At 47.9% G+C, this 21329-nt stretch overlaps 1 protein-coding gene across 5 annotated transcripts in view; it reads right to left on the reverse strand.

Moving 5' to 3' along the window:
* Nucleotides 1-21329, reverse strand: part of PLEKHG4 (pleckstrin homology and RhoGEF domain containing G4) — an 86461-nt gene that overhangs the window by 27541 nt on the left and 37591 nt on the right. For 3 of the 5 annotated variants that reach the window (XM_062007447.1, XM_062007444.1, XM_062007446.1), the window contains exons 7-10: nt 19123-19209; nt 17310-17429; nt 13920-14018; nt 12812-12960 (exon numbers count right to left, since the gene is read on the reverse strand). In XM_062007447.1, the coding sequence (XP_061863431.1) occupies nt 12812-12960; nt 13920-14018; nt 17310-17429; nt 19123-19209 (455 nt within the window). The remainder of the gene's footprint in view (nt 1-12811; nt 12961-13919; nt 14019-17309; nt 17430-19122; nt 19210-21329) is intronic. The other 2 variants (XM_062007448.1, XM_062007445.1) reach the window with 1 other exon arrangement.

Genomic DNA, 21329 nt, shown 5'->3' on the forward strand with positions numbered 1-21329 from the left:
GCCTTTCCTCATATGAAAGATGCTCCAGTCCCCTCAGCATCTTGGTGGCCCTGTGCTGGACTCTCTCCAGCAGTTCCCTGTCCCTCTGAAGCTGGGGAGCCCAGAACTGGACACAGGACTCCAGATGAGGCCTCAGCAGGGCAGAGCAGAGGGGGAGAAGAAGCTTCCTCGTCCTGCTGCCCACACTTTTCATGATGCCCCCAGGCTGCCATTGGCTTCTTGCCCACGAGGGCACATTGCTGCCTCATATTTAACTTATTATCAATCAGGACTCCCAGGTCTCTCTCTGCAGAGCTGCTCTCCAGCAGTTCAATCCCCAGCCTGTGCTGGTGCATGGGGTTGTTCCTTCCAAGATACAGGACTCTGCACTTGCCCTTGTTGAACCTCAGGAGGTTCCTCTCTGCCTCTGATGTGTGGAACCTTTCTCCAGCACAGGTTTGAGTGGATAACAGACAGGAAACAGAAGAGTATTCAAGCCTATTTTTTCCTTTCTTTCTCCCATTTCTTCTGCTTCCAGGTTTCCTCTCCCTTTTAGAAGTAGAGTCTCAATGGATGCCTACAATCAAACACTGCAGCCTCCCTCAGCTGTGCTCCACACCAGCATGTTCAGCTGCCTGTGCATCTCCTGTACTCACCCTCACCCAGCTTTCATTTTGCAGTTGCCTTACAACCTCCTGGCTTACGAGACTGAGACATTCTATCATATTATTAAAACTATCCAAAGCACTTGTGAAACAGGTAGCCAATAAAACTGAAAGCTTTGCTCATGGAAATTAACACAAGCAACCCAGCACTCATGTTGATTTCTGTCTTGGGCTGCAGGCAATCTTGAACCTATGAAATGCAACTGAATACAAGCAATTAGTAGCAACCATCCTGTAGTTTTTAGATAGCACTTAATTGACATGAGGCAGTGCCATAGGTCTGGACAAAGAGCTCTGCCTAGTAGAAATCCACAGGATTTTTCCATTCAGAATTCCACCAGTGCAACAGCCAACTTCTCAAACCTCAGGCTCTTAAGATAACTTTTGTTTTTCCTCTTCAAAATGCCATTAGACTGAATGAATTTCTCCAAAGTGCAGCCAAAAATACCCTGAACTGTTTCTGGACTAAGATCAGTGCTACTGCAGTGCAGAGGACACAGGTTCCCTGTAGAGACTCTGCCAGCTCCAATGGAAAGATGCAAGCTGTGATACTGCTCCCTCCTTCCCTGACACCCCTCTAGACAAAGAGTGATGAGACAAGCCTTCTGTTTTGTAGTTCTTTCCTAGGGATGGACCCAGATCCAACCCAGGAGACTTGCAGCAGCAGAGCCATAAGCACTGTCCAGGCTGAGCTCTGGAAAGTGTGTTTACAGAGCAGGTTGTGAAGGGCAGTTCCCATCAGCAGCAGCGACACAGCTGGAACAGCTAATGAGAAACAGCTCAGAAGATTGCTGGAAGTTATATTTGGCAACAACATTAATGCTTTGGGTTTTGTGCAGCAGAGCAGATCTGTCAGGTCTTAGCTTCTAAATAAGGTTCCAGCAAAACACAATACTGATGGCCAGACAGGCCCTTTGGTCTTTCTCCCACAGGTCTGACGTCGCTGCTGCCACGAGTGCTCCCATCCACTCCAGAAGGCACAGACACACCAAACAAATGCTCTTCCTCTCAGCAGCACACACAAGTGACACCTATAGCTTTAGACATAGAATGGTAAGGGACCTTTGGAGATCACCTAGTAGTCATTACAGGCTGGGATATGTAAACTTGTGCAATTATCCTCTCGTGAGGCAAAACATTTTCCCGACCTTTCTCTGAGCTCCCATGGAAAGCATTTTGATGCTGATGCTGCTTTGATGGTGCTCATCAACAAGCTAGATTAACCTGCTAGACCTTTCTGTAATGGGAGTCCTTATGTCCACCCAAGCCCATGAGAAAGCAAGCATGCACAGCCTCAGTGCTCAACAGGGTGTCACAAGAGGGTAACCTTAGAACTGGAAGGAAGAGTTCCAGCTCTTGTGCTGGCTCACCTAGCACAGAGCAGATCTGACACAGAGGAGGGGATCCAAGGACTCCCACTCCACTCCTCTCCATACTTGATGGAGGAAACGGGACCCCAGTGATCTCAAATCTTAGTAGCTCTCCTTGACAGGTGTCAGTCACAACCTGGGCTGCAAGGCTCTAAACAACAGACTCCCATGCAGCAGACAGCATGTTTCCCAAAGGCACAAAACACAGGCTCTCCTGGAGTCAGCCCTGCAGCTGTGGGGAATCACCCTCAAGGCAAAGGGACAGGAAGAGCTTACAAAATAAAACACATTTAAGTATTTCTTTATGAACAGAAACTGGCCTATCACAAGCTCACTGTGTGAAGAGCTGAACTCTCCATACTGTCAGGAGCAGGATCAGTCTCTTTGGACACTTTTGAGATCAGTATTGGCCTTCTATGACACACTGCAGTAACAGAATGCTCCTGCTGGCCCACCCAGCGAGCCCCAAGCAGCACACTTCAGGAGAACAGAAGGGACTTGGTTGAGCATCTTGCTGCTAAGCTGAAAAAAATCCACCTCAAACAGTGCTCTTCTGGCCCCACACATGTTCCTTCCACAGAAGGAATTATCCCAGGTTACTGGAAACATTAGCAAAGTAAAGAGTCTGCCTCTGAAGACCTCAGTAAGACTTCCTGGCATTTGCAAGAAGAGGTAGTGAAGAAGCAAGCCAGAGTCTCCAGTTCAGAAGCACTCAGCCCTCTGCACCACTGCATCTGATCCACATCTCAGCAAGTAACACAGCAGCCACACATCCACAGATACTCACTCAGCTGATTCAATGGCACTAAAAGTGACACCCAGTTACTGAATGCACACTTGGAAAACTTGCTTTACTGTTCCACAGACACCTCATCTAGAGTCAGTCTGGGATGCATTTGGGTGTTTGTACTATAAGCAGGACAGAGAATTCATCCCAGGTAAGTGGGCTGGAAATTAGCTCTTGTCTTGATCTGTAAGTTTGGCTGATTAGGGCATACATCCTTATCTAGAAACCCTTACTCTTGTCATTGTTTTCTGTGAATGTGATAAACTTACCAGGGCACAACCCCACACCCTAAGGCTGCTCCTTCCCTTGGTCCTGCCAAGGGTTTCCTGAGCCACCCAGATAAACATTTCCAAGTGGCTCCTCTGGTCTCAGAGCCCTGGACAGACTTCAGGTGTGGCCTTACACCATCTCTTCTCCTCCAAGTTCCTCCAGCATCCCAACACCTCAGTCCTTTGTTTCAAGGTCCAGCCATGCTGTTTTCACACGTTCTGCCTCACTTGGCAGGCATTCATTAAAACCTCAATGTCTACTTGCTGGTCTTCCACTGCATCTCCAAGGTAACTCCATTCACAGCTCCTGACAGTTCACTTGTAGCAGCCCCTCTGACTAACATTCATCTTTTCCTCTCTCACACAGAGGGTAATATAACCCTTTCCACCCTGCAGTATAAAGTGGGTAGGCAAACTGAGCCAAAGAAAGAAATCACTCACAGTTCATGGGAAAGTTTGTTTTTGCTATTCACTGAGGCACTTGCAATGCTCCCAAAGAGGCCACTGGGCATTAGGCATGTTCTCCCCAAGCTCTGTACATCTGTTTACACACACTCATCTGTTTGCTGACCCAGCTTTCAAGAACTTATAGTATACCAGTAAACTCAATATCCTGCAACAGGGAGCATTCCTGGGAAAATGACACCTTGCATACATAGTTATTTCTTTGAGTCAGCTCCTCACTCCTGTCTCTCACTGCCCTCATGGCAGCCTGGAGAACACAAACCAAATACCACAAATTTGTCTCAAGAAGAAAGTAGCTTCCATCCTGGCACACAAAGGGAAACACCTGGTTGTCAGGCACCTGAAAGATGTTGAAAAGTGACCTGAGCAGTTATTTCTTCACTGTGAGGGTGAGGGAGCACTGGAAGGGGCTGCCCAGATGGGTTGTTGAACCTCCTTTTCTGGAGACATTCCAAACCCACCTGGATGAGCTCCTGTGTGACCTACTTTAGGTGGCCCTGCTCTGGCAGGGGGTTGGGCTGGATGATCCTTCAAAGTCCCTTCCAACCCTTAAGATTCTGTGATTTGAAAGCAGTGGAAAGTCCTGTCTAAGCTTAGGTTTGTTTGGATGCACTGCAATTTCCCTGCACAGGACTGTGGTAACAAGAGCCTTTCACTACATTCTTCCACAGTCAAATCATCCAGAGCAATTTTGCAATTGAGTCAATATAATTTATAGCAAAAAGGAGCAGCTTGATGTCAGTTTATGTTTCCCCAAATCCTGTTTGCTTTGGGCAATTACTGTTTCAGTGGAAAAGGTTCCAAATGTCTCTGGTTTTCTGGAGAGGCGCCAAGCAGTTGGATAGTGGTGGGGTAATTTTAAACCCATCATTTAGAGAGTCCATTTCTGGCTGAATCCCTCCTTTAAAAAAAGCTAAGCCTTGAAGAGTTACACTTGAGTTTTCAAAGCAAAAGACAGGATTTGTTTTCAGAAGTGGCCACAGAAGAGGCATCCAGCAGGCTCACAAAAGCAGGTGCTGCATGTACTGTGCCAGCCAACGCCACTGAGATGGGAGCAGAGAGCCACAGAACCATCACTGTTCTGCACCTTACTGCCCAGCCCTTGCTAAACAGAGCTAACCATCAGAAGGGGCATCCCCAGACCATCCCTGGGTGATTCTAAACAGCAAAAACACATGGAGAATGGGAATATGAGAGACACTGTCTTTTGCTAGCCTGATATTTTGTTGGCAAGTATATTGCACCTAATTTGCCCTGGACAATCACACATCCATGATCACTGGGTAATTTAGAAGGAACATGGTCAGATGATACAACATTAGCCTCACCTAGCCTTCCACTCCTGGTGCTGAACTTCCCTTGTAGATGTCTCTCCAGGTTTTGGCAGAAAAGGAACACAATCTGACAGCCAGGAGACCTAAAGGATGGCTTGGTCCAAGGACATCACCCAGCTCATTTGTGCTGATGGCCTTGGCAACAAATCATTTGCACATCCTGAGCAATGCTTCAGGAAGAAACCCTGCCAGCCTTGCAGGGAAAGCCTTGTGTGCCTGAGGGCTGTTTTGCAGGAAGAGAAATGCATTAGAGCCATTCCTGGTCATGAATGCATTTTGGTTGCCATATTTGTAATGATCCCATATGAAAGGAGGTCAACCTCATGCAGGCTCCTGCTCCTCAACTGGAGTCTGCACATGCAGCTGAGGTTAAAATCTGGTCATGGCAAAGCTAATGTAGATACTGCTAAATAAAGTGGCATGATTCTCTGCAGCACTCAATTTATCACCTAACAAAGGTTATTTGAGGAACTGGGTACTGTTTTTAGAAGCCCAAAGCGTGTGTAGGTAGGCTCAGAGGTCAAACCCAAAGTGTGGGGGCACCTGTGGGATTCCTGATGGGAACAGTGGCTCTAGCTGAGACCACAGACCTGAGTGAACCCTCCTCACTGGGTTACCTGACAGGCACATGCACTGGGAACAAGCCACCCAATGAACACAACACACTGCAGACCATAATTGCAGAGGGAATTGTCTTCATTTCAATGGGCTTTTATCAGAAATACACTCTGAAGTCCTTTTAAAAGCAAAAGGGATTGATGTAGACAGTTAAACAAGCATCCATGTGAGGTCCCAAGCCACGACCTTTGATTCCTTCCCCAGCCTGGCTTGCATTCAGTTACAATAAAACTTGTGTTCAGTCTCTGGTTGACTTCAAATCCCAATAAGATTCATAAAACTAACTGGGGAAAAAAACCAACATTATAAGGAATCCTAAAGGAAAAAGTAGCCTGTTTCTGGGGACAGCTCATCCCACAGTGGAGTCTGAGACAGGATGTGGAAACACCATTCAGGGAACAGCAGGGATCAAGCTGTGGGTTTTCTACCAGGTATAAAAAAGCTTCTACCTCTGAACCTTGTGCCATGCACAGTAACCTGGTTATACCTGTTACCTGGGTTGACTGCACCAGCCCAACAGCTCTGCTGTCCCCTGACCAGGGTTTCAGGATGCCTGGCTCCAACAGACACCCACTGTCATTGAAAGACACATACCTGTTTCCCTGATAGACCCTCCTTTTGCACACTCCCAGGGCATAACAGGAGTGCTATTAACTACCCCAGAACAGAAACATCTACTCCAGTTGAGCCACGTCAAAAAAGCCCAAAGCAGCCCCGTGGCTGTGGCATGGCCTGTGCTGAGCAGGAGCTGCAGGCAGTGCATCTAACACCCTGTACTGGAAACTTTTGGCATCTTTTTCCATAATATTTTTAAGCAGATAACCCCCACAGTGTGTCATTAATTCCCCAATGCCCTGTTGGTATGAGAAACACTGCAAACAAGAACAAGGAAAACTGGAGTCTTCTGGGCACATTCCCATCGGCTCCAGGAAGACTGAAGGCATAAGACAGCAGAAAGGGAGCTGAGGGGGGTCATCTCATGAAAAGCCTGAAAGAACAATGAAAACTTACCTGAAGAGAGCTCTGCAACCTTTTACCTCCCTGCAAATGCCACAAGTGGCTCCACACAGCACTTGATAGGTAGGTAGGCTCACACCAACAACAGCTCCACACTCCTTTACGGTCGGAGCAATCAGGTTTGTTTAATGCAAGCCTAAGTGCTTTTGCCCAGGCTAAAGCCAGCAGGCAAACAGAGGGAACAGGTTGGACTGTGAGGAGAATGAGCAGCACAGCTTGTGTTTGGGTGGCAGTGTCACCATGTGCTCCTCCCTCTGCCTGACACACACAGGGGAGGCTACAGGGGGAGCACAGCCAACCCTGCACTGCCCAGGGCCACAGGGGTTGTGCTTATCAGCATCTTCTGTGTGGCCAGCAGCAGCACAGAGGCATCTTGTGGCAGAAAGCTGCCAGCTTTGGAGGCAGGATTTATTTATTCATAGAGTCATAGCACGGTGGGGGTTGGAAGGGACCTTTAGAGCTCATCCAGTCCAACATCCTGCAGAAGCAGGTTCACCTAGATCAAGTCACACAGGAACATGTCCAGGTGGGTCTTGAAGCTCTGCAAGGAAGGAGCCTCCACACCCTCCCTGGGCAGCCTGGGCCAGGGCTCCCTCACTGAAACAGTTTCTCCTTATGTTTCAATGGAACTTTCTGAGTTGCAGCTTCATCCCATCACCCCTTGTCCTGGCACTGGATACAATAGAAAACAGTGCTGCCCCAACCTCCTGACACCCACCATTCAGATATGTGTAACTATTAATGAGATTCCCCCCTCAGTCTCCTCTTCTCCAGACTAAACAGCCCCAGGTCCCACAGCCTTTCCTCATAAGGAAGATGCTCCAGTCCTCATCTCGCTTCAAGGGATACTGAAAGCTTGTCCTGACCAAGAGATGAAGGTCCCTAGGAGAAGCATGCAAAGGACACCTAGCAATAACAGATGTCTCTCACAGAGTGTGTGCTATGGCAAGTGGTAGCAGGGCAGTTCCCAAGGCTGCCAGAGAGAGGCAGGCAGGTGAGCAAGCACTAGTTAAGCACACCGGGAAACTGATGAGGGACACGAGCACTGCTGCCTTCAGAAGCACGTACAAACACACAGAATAGTGACCATCACATCAGCCATAGCACAGAAAAACCACTTTTCTAGAGCAGAAGAGGGGTGGTAGAAGACAATACTAGCTCCAGAAAGGATTTCCCAGTGCAGATTGGTCAGCCACGACCACCAGCGCATGACAACAGCTGTCAGCTTACAAGCACATACCTTTTACCTTCCAAACCAAGAATGCCAGCCACCTCAGCCTCCCCAGACTAGGACTTACACACCAGACACCTGTCTTGTCTCCCTTCTCCCCTTTCCCTCAGCTTGTCTCATGTTTTGGAAGACTGGCTCAGTTTCTCTGCCTCTACCCTAGGCAGACAGAGCTTCAGATGGTGCTTGTGGAATCCCTCAGCCGGCTTTCCTGGAGCCCAAGTACATAATCCAAGTTCAGTTCTGCCAAAAGGAACTCATACACCACTTTGCAGAGCAGCACATGCCTGGCCTGGAGCACCTCAGGAGTTGCTACTAACAAGAGTCTTGCTACAGACCCACAAACATGAGTGCCTCCAGCACCACACAGCTGTAACCCACTGTATCATTAACTGGTCACGGTTTCAAGCAGACCTAGTGCCTCAACAGTGTGTGTGGAAGCCTGGCACAAGAGCTGTGGAGGCTGTTAGCCATAAGGTCACTCTTTGTTGTAATCAAAACAGGTCCAGCATCAGAAACTTGGCAGCTGCTGCTCTGGGAGTCTGCTCTGCACTGCCCATTACCTCTGCTCAGCTCACATCCCCATGCAGGGCTTCCAAACAGATCACCAAGCCACACTAAAAATAGCCAGCTCACAAAACCAGCCCTTGGCTCTAGCCACTCCACCCTCAAAGTACAGAGACTAACTCTACTGCCTTCTGCAAACAAAAGGAGAATTCACTCCCTCCATCTATTTATAAGCTGCTTATGCACAGCTTGCAAGCACAAATTCTTTTCAGATGAGGAGCTTGGGGGATGAGATTATGCTTTTTCTGGTTCCATGCTGCACAGAGCTCAGCACCCAGCCTTGTCCTTTCATCACCTTCTGAGGGTTTTCTCTTTTGTTCACATCTAGTCTTGTGGCTCTCTTGCCCACCAACACACAGAGCATGATGCAATCCCACTCCCATGACACACTGAGAAGCCAGGTTCACTGGCAGAGCCAGGTGCATTCTGGTTCAACTAGTATAAGCCATCTTTTATACTAATATATAAGTGTTTATATCTTCTTTACTCTGCTTCTGACTCACAGCACATCAACAGGACAGGCATCACTGGACACTTTGTCTAGGCAAATGTTCCCAGCTCTTGGCTATGCTGGCAGAGCAGTAATAATGAGAACAACAGTGGAAAGTGTCTGGCTAAAGACCAGGTTAAAAGTCTCCCTGCCTTGCTGCTCAGCCCCATGCAATGCTCTCACTTTAGTCACAGCTTTCACTGATGATGCTTGGCTTCTGGAAACTTCTCAGACACCTCCATCATAAGCTTGGAGAACTCTGTGAAATCCACCACAAAATAAATGATGCTTTAGTCCACTTTCCACAAGGGCCTTAGGGAATTGCCTGCAGGCCACTGGTTGGTTATCAATACACCAGATACCCAGAAGCCAAACACACACCTGATAGCCAACTCCTCACTGAAAGATACTCTGCTCATCAAAAATGTCCTGTCAAAAAGTGCAAAACCAAGCACTAATAGCATTAAAGGGATGGATGTCTGTGTGGCATTTGTCCACAGCTACCAACAGGCATTTCAGTTAGCCACTGCAATCCCCAGTCACTGGGACAGCAAAACCTGGAAGCTTTCAGCCAACAGACCTGAAGACACACTGAGCCTTCAGCACAGCAGATGGTGTGAAGGCACAAGTGCTGGCTTCAAAGCCAGCCAGCTCCACCAACAGTGAATAGTTGGCAATGCTGCTTTCAGCAGTCCATCTGCATGCCTGGGTGGCCAGCCCATGCTGAGGCACCATTAGTAGCACACCCATGCCAAATCCAGGCCAAATTCAACCTGGTCTTTTCCTGGAGATGGCAGAGCAGTGGGGGCCCTGCAGAGCCCACCACATCCCCCTTAGCCAACTTGCTGTGATGGGCTGCCTGCAGGATGCAGGTTCTGGTAACAGAACTCCTGCTTTACAAGCCACAAAAAAGGCTGAGATCCAGAAAGACTGCTTGGGGAGGTCTTGCTTCCCCTTTCTGGATGTCTGGATGGCCAAGACAACCTTTCACAGTGGAGAAAGGAATATGGAGACTCTTGGCCATCTCCCACTGAGAAAACAGAGTGAGTAGTTACTGGTGAAAGCCACTGCTGTGGTGCTACAGCACCTCTCAGGGTGGGCCTGGACTCCTGGAGGAGGCTCTTAAAGCATCTGTCAGAGCAACAAAGGCACCTATCACACACATCTCTCCTGCATGGCCATTCCATCTCTGATGGGATGAGTTCAGCTCCTGCAGGAAAGGAGCTGTGTCACTGGCTTAGCAAACCCTCACAAAGCCTGGGCCAGACCTGAGCAGCAATGAGAACTCACTGCTCTGTGGCATGGAACACTCCAAAGGGTATCTGGGCTTTCCAGGCGGGCAGAGCAAGGAAACATGCCAAAACCAACCCCAAGGCAAGAATTTCATGACTGAAGGAGGACTAAAGCAAGTCTCCTTTGCTGTGTGTTCCCAGAAGGTATTGGGCAGATAACATCTGACTGCACCAAGCACAAGCCTGCCTCCTTGCCTGTTTTAGCACACTATCTCTAACCTGTGGTCAAGCCTTTTCAGACGGGTTTGTCCATCTCTGTTCTTGCCACCTCCTGGTATTCTTTTTGCTACATGAAACTAACTAGCAAAAACATCAACTGTGACAGCTGGCAAAACATATCCCCTGCAGAAAAAGCAAGTCAATGTGTTGCTTGTTTAATCCTGAGGTGCCTGTGTAGCTGGGCTTCTTTGTTCTCTACAAAAAGTCACAGTTTTTACCTTTAGCTCTGCACTTCTGCTTGCCACATTTGAATTAAGTGGAGCTGAGTCCCCAAATCTGCTCTTTTTTCCTCTATTTATATGAAATCATTAGCAGTTACCTGTTCACAGCTGGCCTGATCTTCCAACTAAGAAGTCTTGGCAGCCATGACTCTCTGCTTGGTCAGGCTTTTGCACCACAAGAGGGAAGAAAAACTAAACCACATGATTAACAAAGAGCCAAAAGTTGTCTCAGAAGGTAAGGCCACTTGACTTGCTTTTGTGGTTTCAAGTATTGGGGGAGTGGGTGTGGAATCAAGAGGCTGTTAAGCATTGATCAGGATTTTACAACTCAAAGCTCAGAAGAGCAGAACAACAAGCCCTGCTGAAGGCACAGACACTCATCTGTTTTCACACATGACCAGTCACAAGTCTAACACTGGACACACACACACATCCAGAGTCATTCCATGCTAGCTTAGGATGCTAACTACAATATTTTGTCCTTACCCTGCTTTGAGCTTATCTGTTAAAGAAATTTGCAAACATCCCAGCCAGAGGAGCCTGTACTGGGTTATCAGAGCTCAGAACCTTTAGAATCTGCACACCAGTTTGGAAAGGAGGAGCAAGCAAAGAGCCATGGAGGATCCAAAATCAACAGTGCCTTGTACAGAGCTCTCTGGCCAAGTGATACACATTTTCTCCCCATTTATAAAAGACTCTGAAACAGGAAAGTGTGGATTTCTTTAGTCCTCTGCCCTGAGTTCCATGACAAGCAGGCATTTCCTCAATGAAAACACTGCACAGGTTTTAGCTTCTACAACTACTCCACAGGCTACAAGAGGAACTAACTTTCTCCTGGTATATTCATTTACATTCCTCATGCTGGAGAGAGCCACAGATATTTGACCTGTAGCCCACTCTTTCCATTCATGAATATAGCCCAAATTAACCAGCAAACATGCTCCTCAGCAAACATATACCCCTGCTCCCACCCTTGCTAAGGTCACCAAATCAGTCAATTCTCTTTAGGGACTCTGTCAGATCAGGTTTCAAAGTTGATCATTTCCCTGCACAAACATACAGGCTTAGCTTAAAACCAAAACAAAACATAAAAAGCATACACCTTCTCCAAACAAAACCCTCAAGACACAACAATTACACATTGTGTTAGAATGAAAAGGCTATACTGCACTAATTCTACCTAAAATTGCATCAGGAGAGCTTGATGCACACTACTTTAGCAAGAGAAGTGTGGCAGGCTGTGCAAACAGAGCTGCTGCAAGGAGTCATAGCAGGCAGGGAAAAGGAAGGGTCCCACAGCAGGCAGGGAAAATGAAAGGTTCCACAGCTTGACCCCACACTCCCCTCTCTCAGCACCTGAACACAGAGCCCAGTGACAGGCAGCAACTTGAACCATCATCCATATGCAGAAAACTCAAAGAGAAATGTTCTTTTCCCCATGCTTGAGTGAAATACCCTGCAAGCTATTTTGTTATCATCTCTCCCTTCCCTCCCTTGAAACCTCCCAGCTTGCAGTGGCAGCAGCAGGTTTAACCCAAGCAAGGCTGGGGCTGCCTGGAGCCGTTCTGGGCCACCCTGCTCTGCACCCACACACCAGCATTTGTCTCTCACTGGGGCTGGCAGCTCCTTGGTGCAAGGGCTGCCATTCTACCTTGTTGTTTGCACAGCACATAGCACAGAGGCCTTCATGGCTGATAGGCTTCAGGTGCTTTAACAGTACAAAGAAGAGTTGTGCAATGCCCTGGGGAATTCAAACAGCTGGCCTCTCTCAGTCCCTGCTTCTCATACCAACTCTGCAAATGGGCAGTGAGTATTTGTTTGTGCAGATGGTACCAATGAGTGAGGAGATCAGAGCTTGCTTCAGCCAGAAAGCATTCCTCACAGTTAAGGTCCTTGGAAATCCCCTAGCACAAGGAGTGCCTGGGTAAATCACTCATGAGATAATGCCCTGGATTTAAACATTCATCACTGGCATCATCAATTAAGGTTTGTGTTTTAGAGGTGCACAAAATATCCAAGGCTCTCTCCACTACAGAAGGGAAGTCTAATTTGGCTTGGAAAATGAACTTTAAGCACCTAAATGAATCCACTCTGACAAGTTTTTGGACTGGGGAAGCAGCAGTCAGGATAAGAGCAGAATTCATTCTGCTTTTCCCCTTTGCTGTTTCCAACACAAGTCCCTGCTGCACAAAGCCCTGCTCCAGCCAGCACTGATGAGGGGTCACCTCAGACTCCCAGGGCCTGTTTTCTGCTTACCTTCAAATCCTCCTCCCCCACCCCTGGGGCTCACCTGTAGTCAAGTGTGAGGGTGACACAGGACTCCTCCTTCCTCAGCCTGGCCAGGAGGGCTCCCCCCTCCAGCTGCAGCCTGACAAGCCGTGCATCTTCAAGAACATTCTTCATCAACTGCCTGTAGTTCCTCAGCAACACAGCTGCCTCCTGGAGGGATCACAAGAGGGAGGCAAGTGCTTACTGCAACCTGCAGGCAAAAACCAGCACCCAACCCAAAACACACAAACCACATCTCACCTTGGCCCACCCTGAGAAAGAGGGAGCTTGGTTCCCTCAACTGTTTCTCTCAACTTCAAAGTGATGAACAGTGCTTCCCCACTAGGCTAAAACTGAAGCCCAGTTCCTCTCATTGCCCATATGCCATTTGCTGGACATAGAAAAAAAGCTTTGCAGCCTCATTTTCACTCACAGATAGCCCTTACTGCTGTCACAGCCTGGACCTCCATGGCTCCAAGCTGCACATGAAGGGTCTGTGGATATATGTGTACATGCAGGAAGGCCACCACGTCACCTTCCATTGCTTTACTGTGGAGACTCTCAACATAGAGCTGGCAGCAGTTTCCTACCATGTCAGGGGTGTACCAGCAGCTTCAAGAGTGGAGGAATGTAATGTTTGCAACAGCACAGCCTGAGTCTTTGCACCCTCCTTGCCCACTTCAAAACTTGGGGAGTCCAAGCTGGAACAGCAGCACAGCCTTGGCCTGGTGAACACCATCTGTGGTGTCACTTAAAGGTACTCCAAGCCATTCAAACCAACCTGGTGTGGCACAGCCTGAGGCAGTTGCTTGCTACCAGAGACACCAAAGCTAGTACCAGCCACAGAGCTGTGGTACTGCTGAGACTGCGCTCCAGCTCAGCAACAAGCAGAGCTGAAGCAGGGTGATGCCCAGGGATCACACAGCCAGCTTCTATCCCCCGTGGAGTCATTTCATTTGGATTAGCTTCTATTAGTCCCACTGTCTTGACACACAGCCTCACACACAGCCCTCAGAATACCCTGCTACTACAGCTTGTAAGTTCAAAGCTACAGCTTTTCTGCAGCTATCCACTCTCCTGCTCTCTTCTGTCTCAGGCCACCTCTGGTATGAAGTGAGGGGTGTGCTTACCTCAGCTCTTTCTGGTAACTTTCCATGTTCCACTTTATCAATAGCTCCCTGGAGAAAGGCACAAGCACCCTGGCATCGTTGTAGCAAATGTTCCAGCTTCTACAAGGAGAAAGGACCAGGGCAGAGGTTATTGTCTCACAGCTGACAGGAAAGTTGTCTTTTCAGATTGCAGAAGGTTATAACTACAGAAATCAAGAGAGGATTGAACTGTTTAACCCAAAGAATCAACTGTCCCATTTGGTGAGGCTGTATCAGAGGTTTTACATGTACCACACTACACCAAGGCCTCTGTGCAGACCTTATAAACTTGCATGCTCATGGCTTGACTGGGTCATGCTTCACAGAAAATAAAAGTCAGTTCACTTACACCCTCCATTCCTCTGCTATGAGCATTTCCTGTAACTTCCCACTAAGATGAATCACTCTGAATGAATTTTGGAGGAACAAAACATACAACAAGTACTTGGAATTTCTCTGCTTTAACTCATTTCTCTTCATATCAAAGTAGTGTAAATTAAACTGGAAAGCTTCCAAGATTAGGCACCTTAAACTACTGATAAATCAGAAATCCCTCCCTCTCTTCAGGGAGTGGGGGCAATATGAAAAACCCCAAACACCTCCCAGGGTTTCATGGGACAGCATTTGTTAGAAAAGCCAGTGACATAAAGCCTGAGTACTGTCAGATGCCACCCTCCAGCCACTGAAATCAGAGAAGGGAGAAACAGCTATTCCAAAACAACCCTGCTCAAAACCAAACAAAAATGCAGCTGCGTGCAGCTCCTCTGAGCTGAACTCCCTCTGCCCTGGAGCGCTGGAACAGCCCCAGCAGCAACAGATGAGCAGGCAGGATGCAGGTGAGATCACTCAGACAGGAAATAAACACTGTTTGCCACATAAATGCTCATCTAAAGGGGTTGAGTTTCTGGGTCATTATCACAGTACATCTCATAAAGAGGCAACCCATACAGATTGACTCCTACATGAGCTCCCTTTGGTAGCATATTGCATGGTAAGATAGAAGACACAAACAACAAGTCTGATACCATGCACTTTCCTTCAAGAACTACCCTTCTGTGCAGACAGAGCTCCTCAGCTCTGAAGCTTTTCTCAACTCTGTGTGGAAAACTAATCCATAACCTCTTGCAAAGCTTCTCTGCTTCCTCACTGCCAAACAAACCTCAAAGTCAACCCTAGGTACTAGGTTTAGGCTTCTGTACTTCTGCTGCCACCAGCACCAGTTCACAGCAGTACTGTTAAATGAGAGTTTAAAAAGTGGGTTCTAAAATATTTAAGGGCAAGGTGAGTTCACACTTGGTACATGCTAAGCCTCACTGCTGAAGCTTGCCACCAGCAACACAGTGTGTTATCGGTATCTTCACCTGCTTCAGATGCTGCAGTGTGCCACACAGAGCTCTGGGCAGCAAGGTCAGAGCCAAAGGACCACTGAACCCTTAGGCAGCAGAAGTGGCAGTTCTGCCATCCCCCAGGGTGAGCAAGTCAAACTCAAGGGGAAGACAGCCAATTCATGAGACAGATTTACATCCTGTCTCAGCATGCCAACTATCTCTCAATACAGCTTTTAAAGATTCAACAAGCACAAGATCCAAAGGACTTCCACCCCCACGAGTGCACACAGAGCTGCAGACTTCTGGCAGTCTGGCCATACCCTGCTGCAGGGCCAGCAACACCTGCAGTCCTGCCACAGACTGTCATCCTGTGCTGCACTACTGCCTGCAGCACCCTCTGCCAGGGCCACCTTCCTTGTCAGCTGTGTCAGATGCAGCAGTTTCAGCCCTTCTATCTCTGAGGCTTAACCTGGGTCAGTTCAGTTTCCACAGAGCAGTCAGCCTCCCTGCACCTGGGGCTGGCTCTCATCTGCACCTGGGTACAGTTTGCTGTGCATCTCTTGATACTCAACTCTTCTGGAGAAAGGCAGAATGGCCAAATAGAATCATGGCATTGAGGTGTACTTGAAACAAGACAAACAACAGGGAGAAGGAACATGTTGCTGGTACTGCTTCTGCTATTACCTTAGTCCTGAGACTCACTGAACAGAATCTGCAGAGGGAAACTTTTGTTTCCTTGCCTCATGTGGCCTCCTTTCCAAGAGGAATGCAATGCTCCCCCAGGCTGAACCCTTCCTATATTTTTAGTTCAGATGCTTCCTAAAGTGTTCTTGCTGACAACTTTGGGAAATTAGACAATTATATCTAAATCCTAGAAGTATCTGAAGTGATTATCAGGAACTTCCAAGTTTCACTCTGTCAAGCACTGCAGTTTTTACTAAGGAGCTCTTATCTTGAGGAACCTGCTCCAAAACAAAAAGACCTGCTTTAATTATGCTCAAGTTCTTGACTGTTAGGTTAAACGGTAACACAACAGTACAACATGACACTAACACCTTCTGAGATCAGTTGAAGAAGTGCCTGCCCTTACACCAACCAAACAGAAGTGCCACAGTGTGTGACAACAAAACAGGACTCTGATTCAGATTTGACCACATTTTGAAGGGAAGCAAAAAGGAATGCAGTTCAAGCAGATGAGTTAAAACCTGCAGTTTTAGTCCCTGCAGTCATGCCAGTAGGCCCCAGTGGCATCCATTCTATGAAGGCAGTATTGGTATTCTTTTGCTAACAGAGATTCATTTGCATACACAGCTATTACAGGAACCATCATCTTTTAATGCTTGTAGGTTCAGCTGCTGACAGGCCAGGCTGCTTCTCACTTCTCTTGAGCCAGCAACGTGCCAATGTGGCAGCCTGGGATGCATCAGGAAGTGTGGGCAGCAGGGCCAGGGAGGTTCTGCTCCCCTCTGCTCTGCCCTGCTGAGCAGAGTCATCTGGAGTCCTGTGTCCAGTTCTGGGCTCCTCAGCTCCAGAGGGACAGGGAACTGCTGGAGAGAGGCCAGTGCAGGGCCACCAAGATGATCAGGGAACTGGAACATCTTCCTTATGAGGAAAAGCTGTGGGACCTGGAGCTGTTCAGTCTGGAGAAGAGGAGACTGAGGGGAGATCTTATTAACAGTTACAAATATCTAACTGGTGGGTGTCAGGAGGTTGGGGCAGCACTGTTTTCAATGGTATCCAATGCCAGCACAAGGGGTGATGGGATGAAGCTGCAACACAAACAGTTCCATTGAAACACAAGGGAAACCTGTGTCAGTGTTTGAGTGAGGGAGCCCTGGCCCAGGCTGCCCAGGGAGGGTGTGGAGGCTCCTTCCTTGGAGGGCTTCAAACCCCACCTGGACACGTTCCTGTGTGACCTGATCTAGGTGTCACCTGCTTCTGGATGATGTCTAAAGGTCCCTTCCAATCCCTCCCATTCTATGCTGCAGTGGTGTTACCATGCCAGTCCTTCCCCTGGATAGCCATGACACAAGACAAGACTCACCATGCGGAAGCTTAACCAGTCCCGGTGGCAGTAAGGGAAGGTCCCATCCAGTTCCAGAGGCAGCTGTGAGCTGTCTATGTGCTTATGGAGGGACTTCATGGAAGTGAGAAGTTCAAACTGCTTAGGAATAGAAGAAATACAAGCACATCTGTGTTAGGCTGAGTACTGAAGGAGGAGGGGAACGTTAATGAGACAGCAGCCTCTGTTTCTTTATCTGCCTTCCCCAGAAACCAGGCACCCAGCAAATATCTGCAGTATCACTACAGTATGGAAAAAAAAGTCAATTCAATCCTAGAGCAGCTTATTGTACAGCTTAGTGGGTGAACCCTGAGGGGATACAGGCCACAACATGCTGTTTCACCAAGGAGAACATCTGTGATGGAAATCTGGCAGCAGCCAGCCTTTTCCAGAGCCAGTACCCTTTAGTACAAGCACAGCAACTCCCTCATATGTTCCCACCTAGTGCTGCAATTTGCATTTGCTTGGACAGAGTCTGAGAGGCTAAATCCAGCCCCCAGGTTCCTCACCTCACTTCCTGGAAAAGCAGAGCAGCCTCTGCCCTACCCTCAGCTCTCCACTCATCACAGCAGCTATATGCTCCCAGTGTTTCCTGGACCTTGATACAGGTAACTTGCCTTCAGAGCATTTTTATACTCACCAGAGAAACAGACAAGTGCTTCTGCAGGTAAATGGAGGCCAGCCCAGACACCAGGAACTCAGGTGCAGACATTTAAGCCCCTCACACACACTGAATTTTCCACCTCCTTAACAGTGATGATGCCTCCAATCCCTCCTGCGTGCCTGTGCCTTTATTAACTTTTACTCTGTTTTCTCCTACACATTTGGGGTTTGTTCAGTGTGTTTAATGCCTTCAGTAGCTCTCCTGCCATGCACATGCCTGCAGCCCCCTTTCCTACTTCACATCTTACTTGTGGGGGCAATGGGGAAACAGACTGACAGCATTTGCTGTTCTTTAGCCTTTTGGGGGCTACACACCACACACAGAGCAGATCTGATGCTATTCACAATGTCTGACCCACAGGTGCCTAAGGAAGGTCCTGGCCTACTCTCAGGACTACAGGGTTTCATCAGGCAGAGAATTTCAGTCTGCTCTTGTAGCTTGGAACAATGGCAGAGCAGAGGGGGTGACTAAGATGCACCCACCACAGAGTGAGTGTAAGCTGACATTTTTACACAGCTATGGAACACCAAAGCAGATTTACTTCTAGTGGGGGTGTTCAGTGATGTTGCAGTGATTTTCCCTCCTCTATTAGCACCTCCTGTTACTCTTCCCAGAAATTTTGGCTCCAAAGGGAAGCTCACACCCACATCCCTTCCCCCTTTTGCAGAAGTACCTCAGACACTGACAGCAGCAGCTCTGAAGAAACATACAATATGCAACAGTCGAGGAACAACAAGTATCTTCAAAGGATGGAGCTCCAGATCCAGCCCAATGTGAACTCTTCCTGACCAAGGATTTCTCTCTTACTGTTACATGGGCAGGACTCCTCCACACAGCTAGTCATGTTCCCAAGCAAGCCCCTGTGCCTCGAGGGCCCCAGCAGGCTGATGGAACTGTGGTGCAAGGGTCCCTGATGGACTTGGCAATAAACAGATCATGACAGAGACCTGTTCAGCTCACAGCCATTTTACAATCCTGTAAACACCACACCCATAAGAGACCACAACCAACAACTACAGAGATCTCATGTGAGAATGAACACATCCCAGTGGCCACGGAACCTGCTGCCTGGTGAGCTCAGCAGTGGAGATGAAGAGCCCCCAGCAGCCCCTGGATGAACGGCTCCATTACCTGTCCTGCCGGGGGCTTTTCCATCCGAAAAGTCAGATCTCTTTCAACCAGCAGCAGCACTCCATGAATACACTGAGGATCTATGTCCTACAACAGAACAGAGTGCAAATCCATTACCAAACTGCCTGGGATGCTGAGGAGAACGTGCCATACCAAGTTTGTGCTGAGACTGTAACTCATCCTTCAAAGGCATTTAGGAAGGCTGGAAGGCAGTCAGCAGGGATATGGAAAGCCATTCTACAGAGCACCAAGGCCATGTCCTGAGGGTAGTTTGCTTTAGATTAACTAGTCCTGCAGTATTTAAGGAAGCAATGAAAGACTTCAGATCTTGACTGTACTAAAAAAAAACCTCAACTGTGTGTTGTACTCAGGGAAATGTGTCAGGGGAAACTCAAAAAGAACCATGTTTAACGTCCAAGTCTTTTCCTTGATAACTTTCCTGGTCACTTCTAGCTGAAAGGAAGGGTTGGTTTTCCCCCTACTGTGCCAAAAAATCTTCTCCTCTTGCCAATTCACAATCAAGGACCTGCCATCCTGTTGCTACTGTTAAGACAGAAATTGCAAATACAAGGGATATCTGGCAGCTGTAGTTCAAAATCTGTGATCCAGGAGCAGCTCCCAGTTCTGGAAGTGCCTTACAGGGAAGTGAGAAACAGGCACAAAGGGTGACAGCAAGAAGAGGGAAACACAGGAGGAAGACCCAGGCCATGGAGACAGGATCCACTGTACACATGATGCCCAGGCCAGCACAGCAGGGAGAACAGTCATTTAAGCCATCATTTATATGGCTGAAGAAGAGCCATCCCATCTAGATGTCTCCTAGTCTTTGCTTCTGCAAGTACCTCAGAAAGAGACAAGCAACAAATCCTTTCTGGGACTGCTCAAACTGCAAGGATCCTGCTGAGCAGCAGGCCATGACAGCAAGGCAAAGCTGTTGAAATAAATGGCTCTAGCAGTGTTTAGGGTTAAATAGCCAACAGCAGAGACAAAGTACAGAGACAAGGGGACTAGCAAAGATTGAACCACCTGACCTGACACTGAGCCCAGTACAGCAATTAAGAAACAATGTCAGCACAAGGAGACTCAATTCTGTAAGTGAAAGCAGTAGCAGAGATTCCAGGACAGAGGAAAAGCCCTTTCTGTCACCCAGTCCTAAACCAGGATCCTTTCAAACAGACAGGAAAACAAATCCCAACTGAAACCCCTCCCACAGCCATGAGAGCTTTCTCTAAACCTTCTCAAATCCCTTTCTCCAAAGCAGATCTTTCACACTTTCACCACTATTTTAACACTGATCAAAAGGCCAAAACCAATTCCTGGCATAATCAGGCTGTATTAGGTAAGTACTGAAGCTCATCTGAAGAGAGGATGGGGAGCTATTACAGCTGTATCAGCAGCTCTGAATTTGTCTGCCAGAAAGTACCAAAGGATGAAGACTGGCCACAAGTTTATCCTTTCACAAACCCTTCACTACTGCAACAGCCCTGAGATGTGCAATCTGAGTGAGAGATAAAGGTAATGATGGTGTAACATGAGGTCACAACAGCCACAACACTCGCTTGCTTGTTTGTTACTCCTGAAAACAGAAACTCAAAAGCCATTCACAAATAAAGCTGTCAGAGGAGAAGTTCAGGGCTTTCCAAGCTAAGGAACAATGTTTCCAAAGAAATCAAGTATTTCTCACCATATTTTTTCATTAAACATCTGGAGAGAAGTCAGTCCCATCCAGTACTGATGGAGCTATCCCCAGCTGACGAAAAGAGTTTACAGGAGCGCCTGAGGAGACAGGCAGAGCTCAAAGCAGCCAGATGCTGCTTGAGGAAGCTTCCCTGCAGCTTTCTGCACAATCTCTTACCACCTTTGCTAACAAAAACAGCTCTCCAGAAGTAAAGAAACAGTCTCACACATGTAAGTGAATTCTTAACTTCCCACAACAGGCACAGTGTGGACAGCACAGACTAGAGGGGCTCAGAAAGCACCAGGGTAAATACCCAGCTTTTTATTGCTGTTCTTTAAGAGAATTAGATACTTTCTTCCATCTTGCTCAGACTGGCATTTCAAACAGCTTTCTGGCTTCCTGACCCAAACAGAAGCCCAGGGCCAGACTTACCAACACTTGCAGAGTTCGAAGCACAGGCTGCCAGGAACATCAGTGCAGATGGGACAGTCCCCAGGCACCATATTTGACCTCAAAGTGACCACTTCTA

Source organism: Colius striatus, chromosome 14, assembly GCF_028858725.1.
Source record: "Colius striatus isolate bColStr4 chromosome 14, bColStr4.1.hap1, whole genome shotgun sequence".
NCBI classification, from domain to species: Eukaryota; Metazoa; Chordata; class Aves; order Coliiformes; family Coliidae; genus Colius; species Colius striatus.